General features: G+C 41.3%; 1 protein-coding gene across 1 annotated transcript in view; it reads left to right on the forward strand.

Moving 5' to 3' along the window:
• MTUS2 (microtubule associated scaffold protein 2) overlaps positions 1-15,835 on the forward strand; it is a 208,283-nt gene that overhangs the window by 107,351 nt on the left and 85,097 nt on the right. The window contains exon 4 of the mRNA XM_026074597.1: positions 15,209-15,370. Coding sequence (XP_025930382.1) covers positions 15,209-15,370 — 162 coding nt within the window. The remainder of the gene's footprint in view (positions 1-15,208; positions 15,371-15,835) is intronic.

Raw genomic sequence — 15,835 nt, forward strand, 5'->3', positions numbered from 1 at the left:
TTGTAGTTTACTTTTGCGGTGAGCCCTTGTTATGAGCCTGCAACCTTCCCTTGCTTCCAGGCAGAGCTGCAGATACAGGGCATAGGGCTGGGATGGGCTCTAAGAGTCTTCCTTGAGGGCCATTTGGAGAATTCAAGTATTGCGAACAGTTACTCCTTCTCTCCCCCTATTCTCTGCAAGAATATGAAACACTTGTGCTCACTTGTGTGACTCTGTGCTGGCTACCAGAATTTTAACAGGTATAGTAAAAGGTGCCTGTATTACTTCTCAGTCCCAGTCTTATACATACATTTTCTAATTTGGTGCAGAAAGGAGTCACATCCTTTCTGCAAAGAGCCTCAGTGATGTTTTCCACTCCCTTCTGCATCCACAGGACTTAGCAAGTTTGGAGGCAGATGCAGACAGGCTTGGTGCATGTTGTTGTCCCCCTGGTCCCAAGGAGTTTACAAAGAAAATAAATAGAGTTTTAACCAATACTGGACTTTCTGCAAGAGGAAACCTGCTCTGTCTCCTCTAAGAGACTTCTTCTTTGACTCGGGGGCAGTCCTCAGTAACACTATTGCAAAGCTGGGCTACTACCCACCCATTTAAATGTCAGGGGTTACGACCCAGATGGCCTGAGATCTTAATTTATGTTTAACTGAGAGAAGAGAAGCCTTTTAAGCACTTCTCAGAGCAAATGAACCTTTAACCCACATGTTATCACAGTAGTGTGATGTGACAGCAGTGTATATGCACTTTTTAAAAAAGCAGAATATATCTTTAAAAGAAAGATCTTAGAGATGCTCCCAGGCTACATTTCTCTGCTGGAAAAGAAAGGACTAGAAGTTTCTTTTACAGTGAAAGAAGCAGAGATTTTCACATAAACACCTGCCTTCGGGGGCCAGGAATTAAAAAAAAACAAAAACAAAAACACCAAGAACATGACGCTGACAGTAAAATCATCATAGTGGGGAATGCACAGGAGGAGTGGACTCATGACACTGTCAGACTGTGCCACCATCGAGGAGGAGGAGGAAACTGCAGAGCCAGCAAAGCAGTGAAGGAGAGCCTGCAAGGGGACTCTGCCACTTGGGCTCTCCTGAGGCCTCTGCCCTTCCTTACTTGTGCTAAGAGCCATCCAACTCCTTGTCAAGAGCACAGGGCTTTGAGGACCTTTTCCTGCAAGAGAAGTACTTTAAAAATCACTTGAATAACAATTTCCAGTAAGCAATGTTCTGTGTTAATATATCTACACTTGTACAATCTCTGGCACAGTTAACTGAACATACCTAAAATGCAAAAGGACATTATTTGTGTTGGCATAAAACACTACAGTTGACACTTCTGGCTGTACTTTATGTCTTCTTACATAATTCATCCCCCTCATACACACTCCCCACAAACACATATCTTTCTTGATCCTGTTAATAATTTCAGGTATCTTTGAAAAAAAATGGGATTTAAAATTGTACAAAATAAGAAGCTCTCCTACTTTAATAACTCATGTACTAAGTATATGATTAAAAAGCTTTCATTTAAGTAGTCCTGTCAAAATCTTAACTGCAGAAGGATTCATAAAGAGGTGAAATTAATAGGATAGTCCTAATGCTGCAGTTCAGTTTTCACATACCAGAGGTGGGCAAGTGGATTTATCTGCAAATGTCCTAATTAAGAAAAAAAAAGCTATGGCAAGGGTGCATGTAACATCTTTGTAAMATCAGAGCTTTGCTTTTTAAAAGTAATGGATTTAGAAACATGATCTTATAAATCAGAAATGGAGAGACTTTTTACAAAAAGCAACCCCTTCTCATCTCAGATCTAACCCCCAGATCTAGCCAAATACCCAAATCCTTAAAAGACCCTTGCCTGGAAGCACTGCATGGTTCCAGTGGGTCCTAATGGATTTGGCTGTGACAGCATGAAGAGTCACAATTCACAACTATGGTTTCAAGATCAATTTATTACTTACTAATCATTGCCTCATTTGAAATGTCCTGAATCCTTCATGTAAAGTCTTGGCCGTCTGTTCTGGAGGCAGAGAAACACAGAGTTTCCAATTCTGCTGTGGGCTGCTGAAACAAAGCAAAAACAAAAGTGTCATTCTGGCTTGTTTTTAGATAGCATTCTTTGGGTGCTTTATGGCTAACTAAGTAGTGTTCGTGGCAAAGCTTGAATACTTAAGTATTCAGACTTGTTTAAAGCATTGGTAGTTACTTTTTAACTTACAGCCCCAAAGGGAACTGCCATACCATGGCAGAGCTGGAGGGATGCTGCAGGAACATCTGGAGAACGTCTGGCCGGCTAGCGTCAGACCTCCTGGCCAGCTCTGGTGTCGGACAGCCAAGTTTCCACGGCCAGGCACTTCTCTTGTAAAGTACATCCCCTCAGAGGATGCTGTGTTATCCCCTGCTAATGGGGCTGTTACCATAAGAAGAGGCTGTTTGAAGGGATGTGAAAGGGAGATCTGCCCCTGGCTCCATTGTAGGCTCAGAGGGTGGCATGTGGCCACCCTTCCTCTCTCCTCCAGAGGGGTACCCATCTCCAGATGGGTACACAGCACGTGGTGTGGCTGAAGCAAACAAAAAGCAGTAGAAAGTGTCTTTTGAACTACCAAATATTTTTCTTTGGTACCTAGAATSGATCAAGCTCCGTATTTGCTGTAGGACATTTGCAGCCTTCAAGCCATATGCAGCTCACGCAGTTTTGTTTGCCACATAAGGCCTGGTTGGGACATGYATCTTGGACTGGCATCATTGGAAAGCCCAGCTCAAGGGCACTTTGGGCCTCCAAATAAATACCATTTAATCATACTTCTTTACAGTGGTTTCATTAGTGCTGTTGAAAAAAAATGATGATAAACATCTTCATTTCCTGACAAACCATGATCCTCCTCTCCTATTGAATCTGAATTTTTGAAAAAGGAAATTTCTTTCTCAAGATAAAAGAGATYTGCTAGTTTGTGTGAATGCTGGTTTGTCTATACCTGACATGTCCTAACAAATTCACTCACTGCCATGACCAAAACACCATCCAAGTTATTTTCAGAAAGGCCATTACCCTTCAAGTATTGTTCTGACACAAAAGAATGAGGATGCTCTGCTTAGGAGTGTTCACAGGGGCTGGACTTGCTGGCTTAAAAGAATCATAACATTACTGGGATTGAATGCTTATTGGAATACACCAGAGGAGTCTTTTACATATGAACATGGTTTTTCTAGAACGTCATTTCCTTTATCCAATTTGCCAGTGCTTTTAGTAATCGGTGTCCAATCCTAAAAACATGTTTTTCTCCATGTCATGGTATTATATCACATTGAAGGGGCCTAGTGGATGAAGYAGTCGTGTGTCCAGCCCATAGCTGCAGAAGAACAGGAAAGGTTTAATGACCCTTTTGTAACTGATTTTGTTTAATTTCAAACCCAACAACTAGTGCTACTCCAGAAAACTGTGATAATATTGCCAGTACTCCTCAAATGTATTCATTAGCCTCTTGAAGTAAGAATTCTGCCCACATGTCCTCTCTGGCACCCTAAAATATCTATCTGTAATTCAATAGCCTTTGATTTAAGAGTAAATGGAGTATCAGTATAAAAGTAGCAGGTACAATGATGTAACCTGGTGCACTGGTGTAACACAGTTCCTGCTCGCAGAAGCCACGTGCTAGTAAAAGCCTCCCTGAAACCAGTGCACCTGGAAAAGGCTTTTTGGCTTGGTGGTCACACGAGGAATTGCACGCTTGGATGCCCACGCTGTGTTTGTTCTCTGAACTGTAGCTTTCAATCTTCTGGGTAAGCAGACTGGTACCTTTCACATTTACAAACCCAGCAATGTGTGTCTAGAGCATAAATGATAATATAATACCATCATTTATATTATCACTGTCTGAGCAAATAGTGGTGTATAGTCATTATTTAAAGCCCGGTATTGGAAATTAGAATTCTTCATTTATTATTCCCACTCCACTGTTCTATTTCAGGATCTGCCATTTTGACCATAACTCTGTGGAAATCACTTCTGCGTGTTTCAATTAAATAATCCTACATTTTATTACATATTAGCACCATTTATTCTAAGAAAGAGAAGCTACTAACTTGAATACTGCTAGATACCAATCCATAAGATTCAAATAGGAAGGGAAAAAAAAGAACTATAAAAGGACTGAATAAACAAACTGCTTGATCCTTTGGCAAGTAGAAGTTAAAGAATTTTGTCTATAAAATCACTGATAGCTTTAAAAACCTACATCTTCTATTTAACTTCTGTGGTTTTCAACACAATTTTTACTTTAAATACTTTTAAGAGCTATCATTTTGAGAAAACAATTGCAATTAAACACCTGTCCCCTGCAAAATATTATGCACCAGCTGTTTTAGATTATTTCGATTCATAGAAATGTAATCATAGATAAAACACTTTGTAAAGCTTATTTAACTGGGTCATCGGGTCACAGCATTTATCACTGCTGATTTGTAAAATAACTAAATTTTGCTCAAAAGCCTCTATTAAAGGCATTGTTTTTAACAAACAGAAGATGGGGCATATTTTTAACAGGTCACACTGAAAATGTATGCTTTCTCCCCACAGATAATACCATTTATAATAGACACCTATTTTGCTTGTGGTTTTCTCTCTCCAGGTGTTTTTAAATTGTGGTTTTACTTCCAGGCTCCTCCTAATATTTATTAAAAAAAAACTTTGTTTCCTCAAAGCAGTTAGGGTGTTTTGTGGGAAAAACATTGTTTAATTAGCAGAATTCTGCAAGTCAAGCTTACTTTTGGAGCCTTAAAAGGCAATATACCCAATGCATGTGCGAAAATAAAGCCTTCCACATTTCCTGATTGTTGAAACTTGGAGTACACAAAGATTTTTATCAGATTTCTATTTTGCTAGAGATTTTCTCCTATATGACATTCAAAATAGCCACAAAATACATATCTAGATGGGGGACAGAAAAGAGCAGCATGATGCACATTGTGCATTACTTCAAAAGGAATCCATGAAAGTTAGCTGGGAAAAGCAGCTTCACATATGCTATAGAGAAATAAACATATGTGGCATTTCTCAAAAGATCCCCAACTGCAGTAGAAAAATTTAAGAGTCCATGAATCCAAAAAGTTTGAAAACATCTAATGGTCTGACAAACTCTCATTTGCACTTATCTCCACTGAAGGAGAATGAATATGTTGGGGGGGAAGGGGCAGGAATATGTGTCCAGTATAGAAACTCTTGCTGTTCCTGGCATGGGGAGGGGTAAGCATTATGTTTAACATACATCAGAGAGCTGTGTCCCAATTCCAGTTTTCTAAAAGTCACAGAAGTAGCTGTGCACCCCTGTTCCATGTGCCATGGTGATCTGTGGTCTGCAAGGGCAGGGGAGAGTTGTCAGCCCTGAACCCGCCTTGATCTAGGGTGACACTAGAGCCCGGCCACCTCTCTGCTACCAAAGGGAAGATGGAAGAATAACTCTTCGGTGAGCCAGGGGGCCTCACATCTTCCCACGCTGCAGCACAGGCTTTGCCTGACTTGCGAGCGCTCAGTCCTGCCCCTTGCATTTCCCACCAAGAGTCGGGCAGATTCTCGGACACAAACGACGAAGGTCCCTCTACCAGCTACCTTAGTTGCCCAGCTGGTGCTTGGCAACACCGAAGAAGTAGATGCTGGTCCTACAGGTGTCTGGTTCGGGGCTTCACCACTGTTTTTGTGCTCTCCATCTCAGTGCCACTGGGGGAAAAAGAGTTCCCAGAGTTGAGGGCAGGGATCAGAGCCCCAGAGGCTGCCGCAAGGTGTTTTGTTTCTCTCCCACACCACAGTGTCAGTCTTTCTCCTGCTTATTCTCTTTCCTCGTCCACTAGAGCACAGTGGATGGATGGCTGCAGCTGCTGGGTGTGACAGCCTCCTGGGGTGTGGGAGAAGGGGTTGGGCTGACCCGAGCTGTTCTGAAAAAGGTGGGCAGAGATTTTCCTTGAACACCATGTTGTCCAAGAGGATAGGCATGGTCTAAGCACATCAAATGGCCACTCTGAACAGCTTAGATGCCTTCCTGCCTGTCTCTGTAGCACTGTACAACTTTGGTGCCTGGTTTTCACCTTTCTCCTCCAAACAAGTACTGCTCAGCATTCATGGGAGGTTCTGCTTAGCTACTTGTGGGGCTTCAAACTCTGAAATGGAGACATCTGTTGGTTTGAATCTCCTTCAGGGCTGGGATGGTGGTTAAGAATAAGTAGTATGATTTGAATTTGAATGTTAACTGAAATAGGAGTTAAGTTCCTAAGCAGCTTTGAGGATCTGTGCCTGGGCTCTTAAAATGCAATTAGTTAGTGACTAACTGGAGACCCTYTAGGGCTCTTCCATCCTTGAGGTTTTGGTATAGCATCTCCTCTCCTTAGCCCATATCATGTATTCTGAAGGCATTATTATACCGAGGAGGAGACAGACACATTTACTAACTCTTTAATCTAGCAGAATTCCACCTAGGCTGTAGCATGCACATTGTTGTGGGTTGGCAGGGAGGAGCAAGACTGGTTGCTACAGGACATTAAGCAGTGACAGTTGTTAGGGCATTGCTTAACCTCTCCTAGTCTGTGAGTTGTGGCATCCAGTATAGATTGCTAAAGCTGTTGGAAATTCATTAACACCATTGGAATATCATTAACACTTGTACCAAGGATTATATCCCTTTAAGTGTCCAAGTATGGCACTCCAGGCCAGTGCTCAAGCAAATTAGAAGCAGCAGTTCCAGGAAAGAGGCATTTGTTGATGGTATAATGCCCACAAGTGTCAACAGATGTCATTCCTTATAATAAAGCATGTGATTCTAATTTGGCACTTCTTGTCATCAGGAGGAACTTCTTGCTGAGCAGATGTCACTTCTAACCCTATCTTTCATGGGTGCTTGTGCCCTGTTAAAACTGGCATGCCAGTTTAGAAGTAGGCATGGTGCCACTGGAGCAGATGGTCATGAGCCCAAGTCGTGTTACAAATCTGGTGTGTGCAGAAATGTGGATGCCGGGACTGAAGTCCTATCCAGGAACATCAAAATGTTCCTACCCAGGAAAATTCGCCTCTAAATAGGTTAATACATGCCATTAATGCTTTAGTGCTGTGGAAAATAGGTGCTATCTACATCTTCTTTATGGTTGTTCTAGCTTTTGGCCAACCACCAGTGATCCCAGGGGTGATTCTGGCAGCTGAGATCATTGGAGCAGAGATAGGTCCTTAGCAAAAATGCTGTCAATGCTTGGTGCTATGCTGAGAGCTCTACAGGGCCTGGGAACTGATGAGGCATGGAGGACTCCTCTGCTGAATGATTAGAGGGGGAAGTGGCCCTGAGCATGTATTCATCCATCCCCTCTGTATGACAATATATGACTGTCTACCAAACACATATCTGGAGTAAAACTAGAGCACTATCCTGGAAAGCAAGTGCTTTTTCCTTAGTGTAGGGAGTAGGATTTTTCTTAGTGTTCTCATCTGTATTCTTACTTGGCTTGCACTGAAGACAACATTTCAGTTGCCCTCATTGGACTCAACTACAGTATTTCTTACAAATTCACCCTTCATGAACAGTTCATTTCAGTAAACTTACTAAACAGAAGATTGTTTTAATTTTTGTTTTTTATTAATTTAATTTAATTTAATTTAATTTTTAATGTTTGTTGTTTGGATATAGCTACTTAATTCTCTCTTCCAAAATGGACCTGCTGAGAGCAATTTAAATGTTTAATTGATATGTAATATATTCTTAACTTGTATCAGGGAGTCCACAAACAATGTAAGTACTTGCCTGCCTTCATATGTACATCAGGTGTTAAGGACCAGCCCTTCCGACAACTAATTGAAAGACTTCAGTGATTATAAAAGTGGGTGTATAACAAGATAAGGATACTCTGATATGTTAGAAACATTCATCCATATGTCTAGGAGAAGCTTAGAGCAGATATGTTTCTTTCTTCTCAGTTTCAGAAGCAAATGTTTCCCCACCCTATACCCTGGCTCTGCTCCTCAGGATACTCCACAAGGTACTTCAGCAGGGTGTTAGTAACCTGGGATGCTTCTTGCCACTGTAATCAGAACCATACACTGAACTAAAGAAAGTTTACAGGAAGGATTTGGGCATAAATGACCTTGTTGTTCTGGATGCTTCACCTTTGACAATGCAACTCCAAGTAATGCCAAGGCATGGCCCTTTCAGAAGGCGAATATGCAGTGGTGTCTCAGGCCCATTTTAAAAGTGTCTGCATATTCCAAATATCTTTGACAAGATTCCTATAACCTTATGTTACCCTTTCAGACAAATATTATGATTGACCAGCAAAATACTATGTTGCTTTTAATTTATACTCTATGGGGCTTTAATTAGCCAGTTAAATAAATGAGCTCAGATAGCCAAGCAGCTGTACAATCAGCCAGCRGTGGGCAAAGCTACCTCCAACGTACATCAAAATTTTACTGCGTAATAAAATGCTCACCTTGGTTGGTACAGTTTTAAAATTTCACAAGGTCCCAAATAAAATGTATATATAAAATGTATGCATGGCACAGTCAGCAAGTTGTCTGCAAATCCTACTAATAAATTAAGAAACTTTACTTTGTGGTGGAATTTTCACCTTGCTCAATGAAGCTTGTAAAACTTCAATAGGGAGCAGCATGTAACTCCACTCAAATAAGAAATCCATTTAACTGGCCCCTAAATATATATTTTAATTGATGAGGTGAGATGAATAAGTTAGTATTGATACAAGCAGATGCATCAGCAGCAGGCTACTGCTACTATCTATTATGTATGAAGGACACTGAAGATGGGCCCATGCTACATAAATTAATCTAGACTTCAAGAACACAAAGTCATCAGAAACATTGAAATGCTTAAAAGGAGCTTTGACTACATGTGAATATGCAGAATTAGATTATCAGTTTTGTTTGTTTATTTTGTATTAATTATAGAAGTGCCACAAAGCTTGATTGTTTCTACCACATTCCTGCAGACTGGCAGCTGTAGGAGTTGATGCACACAAACCAGTGCAGATATGAAATATCATTCTTTTGCCTCTGTCACATGAAAACTTGCACATATTTATGATGAAAGAATAAAACGAAGGATAAATATTTATTCATGTAAACAAAACTTTTATATGGCTAGCTTAAGTCATAATATTTCTCTGCTTCACTTGCCTTTCATCAGCTTTACAACCAGCAGACTCTTCAAATAAATTTTGATCAATGGAGGTAGGGCTAAATTCTGGGAAGTATTTAGGTTCAGATTATGACGTGGCCAAAACAAAAAGGGCCAGATTTTTAAATAGGTCTGCGCCAACTGAGGAACATACGACCGAGTTACCAAGACTTGATAAGTTATTACATGTCAGCCGAGCCGCATTCACTGTTCATGTTCATGCTCCAAGACTTAGCAAAGGCAAAACATTTCCACTTCTCTTAGATCTACTTAACTGCAGGCCTGGCTAAACTGACCGACCTCCTTTGCAGTGGGCTGAGAACAAAGGCAGCTCTAGCACAGCTTTATAAACGCTAAATGCTGGCTGCTTAACTGTGGGTCCTGCTGCACTGCGGGTCCTACTGCACCGGTCAGTGGTGGAGACCCTGGAGGCCAGCCCAAGCCTGATCTCCAGTGGCTGTGTTTTGGGCTGCTCTTACTCTCTGCAAGAAAGCTGCTATAGAGGGAGTTGGCCCAAGCAGTGTCGGTATGAGCCAGCCACTTGGCCCGCTTTCATTTAGCAGCATAGACACAGCCTGTTAAACTGAGGCTCAGCTAACTGCTGTGTCTGCAAGGGAGGCCAGCATCCTGCTGCAAGTGGGGTGGCTAGCTGTGTCAATGCCGGATCACCTATTTGTGTGGCTGTCATCTGCAGGGCCAAAACCTCTGGCAGCTGATGGCATGGGAGAAGGGTGCTTAGGGTTAGGGCTGGAGGGGGTGGGGAAGAGAGATGCGGGGATCTCTTAAAAATGTAAATGGTAGTTTACAAAAGCAGTAACATCACATGGGTATCACGCCGGCGACACTGGTGGGATTCATCTGAGAACACAGTGCACATGAGCTGTTTCCATCCGAAGCAGTGCTCTAGGCTGTTCCCAGCTGAGGAGGGAAAAAAATAGCCCTAGTGCAGCTGGCAGAGGGGTGCTCCGGAGGCACTGTCTCCCTCTGGTGAGGGCGAAGAGGCCTGTCGCAGAGGCAGCTGGCTGCAGTGCCGGGACGGAAAGCGATATGAAGCCTGGAGAGCTGACTCCAGTGCCGTCTGGYGCTGCAGATTTGCCTCTTTTCTTTGGTCAGGGTTACTGAGTTCAAAATTCAAGCTTCTGTTTTGAATGCTAAGTCTTCACAAAATGCCACCTTTATATAGACGTGTGCAAGCACAGACTTCCTCTAAAATAACTATGTTAAGGAAAATTGTTGCTAAAACATCTTTGAGCTAAAAAAATGTAATGGGAAAAAGGACTTTCAGGTAAATAAGCTAGGTTTAAGCAGTCTATGAATATCAATCCTTATGCCTCTCCTTGTTCTGGATGGAARAGAAACCTGCCACCAGCTTGTCCCTGATCTATTGCACATTTGGCCTTGTATATTGGGAAACGTTGGGCGCTGGCTCTCAGCAAAGACAAAATAACGAATTAGCTGGCTACTGATCTAGTCTACTGTCATGACATTGTAATAACGTAGTAACCCCTAAGAACTAATGATCACACTGTATAGCTTGGTCAATAGCATCGTTTCAGTTAGACCTGCAGAGCTGTAAATTAAATTGTGTGTTGATGGTTACACTGTGAAGCATTATATTGAAATATATAAAGCTGAACTTTAAAACATTAACTGCTAAAATAGTGAAACGAAAAGCACAGTTGACAGGCTGCATATTTTGTCATTAATCTGTAAAAATGCCTATCACTTTACAGGTAAAAAATCACTAGTAAGGAGTACACCTTGCTTTCACTGTCCATCTCTGCCATCCCCTCGCTATGTGAACTTGCAGCATGGCTCAGCTCCTTTGTGCTTTTCTTGTTTGCAAAGCTCATTGAGTTCTGTGCCTGGAAGTGCTTTATAAATGCTAAGTGGGATCACTGTAGTAACAACTAGACATACCTTTGTTGTTATTAAACTTGGCCTTAAGTAGTGTCTAAGGATCTTTAAGATGGAAAGGGCTTGCTATTACCCGGGGTAAATGTTTGTGCTTCAGWGAGCATTCATGATGCAAACACATTCTCAGTGTCTCTGGTGTGATTACAGCTGCAGCAGGGAGCTAACAACTCCAAACCCACTGCCAAAACAGTTAATGCTTGACCTGCTATGAAGAGCTGGAAACTCGCTCTGTTTCACAAGGCTTCACATAGCAGCTCACGAGACAGGGAGCCACAGAAGCAGCCACACTCTCATTTTAATACTCTTTTGGGGTCTGTTTCTCAGCAAAACAGAGAACTGTAAGCTTTGTCAGACAAGCTTGTTTTTCAGAAAGGACCCAAGTTCTCCAACAGAAGGAGCCTTTACTGCTGTCAAGCACAGGCAGTGAAAGCTGTTGCCGTCATGGCTAGCCAGTCTTTAGGCAGACCCCAAGGTGTGAATTCTGAGATAGAAATTTCCTGCTTGCATCTCCAAAATGCAGCCCTTTCAATCACTGTCTGCTCTCAAAGCAAGACCTGCCTTAGCAGCATGGATGTGACATTAATTCAGATCTAATCAAACATAGAATTCCCCCCCGACCCATGCTCTTGCTGGTTTTGCAATGATATGTAATATCATATTTCAAGGTTTTTTTTAATGATCATTTTATAAATAATTCCAAAATAAAAATGGTTCCTACCAGTGGTATGTATAGGCAAGCCGTCCTCTTCAGAGGGCAAGTAGTCCCCGAAGCGAGCTGCTGCAGTGTAGCGCCAGATGGTGAAAAGGAGTGTGGTGCATGCGGAGAGAAGGTGGCCCAAACCATCTGGGAACCAGTGGGATTTCGGTTGTGGCTTTCTTTGAATGTGGAGCCTACAATATTTTGCCAGCCCTGACTTCTCTATGTCTTCAGGACATAACTCTGGCATAACACCGTATGGGAGGAGTGGGTGCAGTTGGGACTCTCTGAAGTACTTGCAGGTTTTCAAAAACCTCTTCTTCTCTATATTTTTTTCACAGGCAAAGGAGTAGGATTCCTTTGGGCTCACAGTGAGGAGGTGATAAAAGTGAGGCTGAAGGCCTTTAGCTCCAGAGAATCATTAATAGGCTGTTAAATACTCTCCTGCAAAGTCAACAGTGCTGCACTGCATACAGCAGAGTTTGCAAAAATATGGAGTATTTTATGTAGGAGCACCTAAATGACTTGCTAGGTGCTTCAAAGGCAAGCAGGGAGTCTTATTTGTTTTAGATAAAATGCAAAAGTAGAGGAGTAGGAGGAAAGAGGTACAATACAGGGGAAGACGTGATTACCTAGAAACTGTTCATGCATTGCACATCTGGTGTTTCTGTACAGGCTCTGACTAAAAAATAAGAACTAGACAAATTCTGGGAGGGCTGATGTTACTGACTCACCCACTGCAGATATTAACGGAAGGCATTATCTCATGATGGACTGACAATTGTCATCTGATGAATAGGTCTTTCTGATAATCTTCCRAGATGTGAATTCCTCTAAGTAAATGAAAACCCTCATTTTCCTCTCAGATCATGAAGGATATGCATTTCCTTGGATCTTTAGTTTCATTTCTGCTTTGAATGCTATTTGTAAAGAAAGGTGGAATCCAGTACCATCTGTAGCAAGGTGGAGTTCCTCTTGCCCTGGTCCTGGGGGATCAGAGTGTGACCTAGTGATATCCATAGTAACACCACACATGGGCTTTGGGGGTCATACTACACATGCATGTGGTGTTGTACCCCACCTTCTCTTTCCAGACTCCATATCTGAGTGAACAGCAAGGTGGGAGATGTTGTCTCCCATGTCAGATATTGACCTTATCTCAGCAACTCTTGGATCCAATGGTGCTGCTATTTGGTTCATTTCCAGAGAGTTTGTTTTTTATTAAAAGATGAAAAGCTGAACTATTTTTTTGCTTGACTTTTTTCTCCTGAAGGTGTTTGTTCACCTTCTTTTCTGTTGTGAGCCCACAGTATGTGGGATGTGTAACAGGCTCTCTCCAGGTACAGAGCATTTCTAATTCGGGAGATTTGATCAGGTCACATTTGTCAGGCTTTTCATTCAGTCTATAATCATTTCTTTAATTAGCAGACCACTTAGGCTTTGTTTTAGAGGGCAGAGGTGTTTATAGCTTGCTGCACTTCATGTTAAAGAACTAGAAAAGCTTTTTTTTTTTTTTTTGCTAAGAGATTATATAACATGCCCTGACACCTCATTCTTCAAACAAGAGAAATGCTTCCATTTTGGCATTCAGCCAAGTTTTTGAATTGAAATGTTCTTTGTATAATAAATTTCACAATAGGGAATAAAGGATAGGCATATAAAGCTTTAATAAAAGAGCATTTGAAGTGTATTTTTCTGCAAATAATAAGAATTTCCACCTCAATGTTACTGTTTCTATAATTTAAATCTCTAAACAAATAGCCAAGGAACAAAAAGCTTGTCTACAAGTGGTGCAGCTCAAATCAGCTAGGTGAGCACATGTCAAAAAGTGTGGAATATGTTTAGAGCACGATGCTAACAGATTAAAATGAACATATACGCTTTAAAATCTCCCTAGCATCTGGTAGAGATGTCCTCATGCACAGCTTCAGAGGAGGTTGGGCTAGGCTGGGCCAGACTCATTGCTGACATAGCTTTACTAAGTCAGCAATGTTTTCTCAGTAGATAGTTCGGCACACGATCTTTAATGTTTGTTACACAGGTGAAAAATCCTTGTAAATTCAATATAAAACAACTGTTTAATGTGCTAAGGGTTGTTATGTATACAGCAGTGTAAAGACAAGTGTTTGAGGTTTTCCTGCTCCTGCATAGAGTCAGTGGACTGTTGTGTTTGAATTTGTAATGTGGCTTATTAATTGAACAAAGGTTAAATGTGTTTGTAGAAATCCATGTATACTGCAGATATACTACTTTAAATTAAGACTTGTATAGAAACACCATTAAAGATACATAAGAACTAAATGCTCTTTTGTCAGAGCCAAAAGGTATATTCCTCCTTTATCAGAAAAGAGGATTTTCTTTTCCAACCGGAACTTTTTTCTAGAAGATTTTCAGTAAGGCAAAAACCCCTCTTCTTTGTGCACACATTTAAGAACCCTACATCTTAAAAATAGTGGAGACTTGGGCATGCCAATTACTTTAATATTGTTATCATTTCCCTGCAGGCAGTACCTAAACAGTCTTGTATTATGTCTTTTTAAAATAATGGAAATAAAAGTTACAGCCTTTTTCTGAAATCCTGTGTATTTCTTACCACTGCCTCTGCTCATTCTTTTTAAGCAAAATCTTCATCCTTCTGCAAGTGTTCAAGTCCAAACATGCTGTAATCTTTTACTCCTCTTAGACTTTCTGCTTAATAGATAAAGACAACACTCCAACTTTGCCTTTTTCAAATGTTAAGAAAAGATTGATTTCCGTATATCTACAAGGAGCCTGGGATGCGATTATTCCCTAGATGGCAAATGCAGAAGGAAACCAAACCCTTTAAAGGTTTTAAAAGAGGTCAATATAAAACAGAAACCTTGGCAACCTAAGATTCAGTATGAGAATATATGATTGAAATGGATGTGAGAGTTAAGGCAGATTTATTTATTTATTTATTCATCTTATCATTCAAAGGTCTGTATGCGATCTGAGGGACTGTTTGTAGGAAATCTTTGCTGGGCTGGAGAAGTCGGTGCCTTGTGCCACCGAGCCCTGACAGTCTTCCCTTACCCTGACCATCAGCAGCTCCCATGTGGGAGTGCAGGGGGCTCCTGGAGCAATTGCAAAGTGCCAAACAACTGCTCCACCCCACGATTTGGAAACACCTTGATTTCAGCCTTGCACCTAGATTCCTTTATGGGGTGAGCCCTAAAGCAGGTGTTAATTTACTGTTGGAATCATACTCTAACAGTCACCAAGACTTAGTGTTTAAGTTGCTTGGAATTCTTTATTTCTGCATAACCATTTGTATTGGAGAAAACCTATGTAACTTAGCCCATTTGTAATCAGAATATGTTTTTATATATTATAATTGTTGATACAAGCTCAGTCTGCACACCACAGTTCACACACATTTTGTATGAAGTTATAATTAGTGCAATTTTGGTCTCCTGCAGGTTCCAGTTTTGGAAACGAAGAACAAACCACTTCTAAGGTAGCTGCTCCTTCTAAAGACGTACCCAAGGGGATCAGCAAGAATGCAACACAGGTGTCCAGCAGCACAGCGACTCCACGCAGGAGCTTACTGCCAGCACCAAAAGCTACCACAGCACCTGCTGGTAAGTGTTTCAAACTTGTATACTTGAAAAAAAAAAATCTTCATTAGGCCAAGACTTGCAGAAACCTTATTATGACTCTATTTTAGTGCTTACTCACTTAATTTTCATGCAGTTCTTGGGCATGTAACCAAAGCTGAGCTGATTTGGTCTCTGTTTGCCAGTCTTTTTGAAACAGTCAACAACACAGCTCTCGTCTCCTTTTGTGAAGACACTTCTGTTTAGAGCGTCTGGAGTTCAAGGCATTTAGTGCCCCTAACAATACATGCCACAGATTTAATGTATATATTCAGGTTCCCACAAGCAGCTTTTTGAAAATATTGCATTGCTTTAGAGGCCAAAGCATTCCTTTGAGGAGATAATTCATTGCTGGGTGTGCTTTCAAGGATGAAAAYACTGCCCTCTGAGCTCAGGCAGTTTGTAGTGTTTCCACTCAGAGAGGGAGAGAAAGCAAGTAAATAAAGCAAA

The sequence above is a fragment of the Apteryx rowi genome, unplaced genomic scaffold (assembly GCF_003343035.1).
Source record: "Apteryx rowi isolate R43461 unplaced genomic scaffold, aptRow1 scaffold_391, whole genome shotgun sequence".
Lineage (NCBI taxonomy): Eukaryota > Metazoa > Chordata > Aves > Apterygiformes > Apterygidae > Apteryx > Apteryx rowi.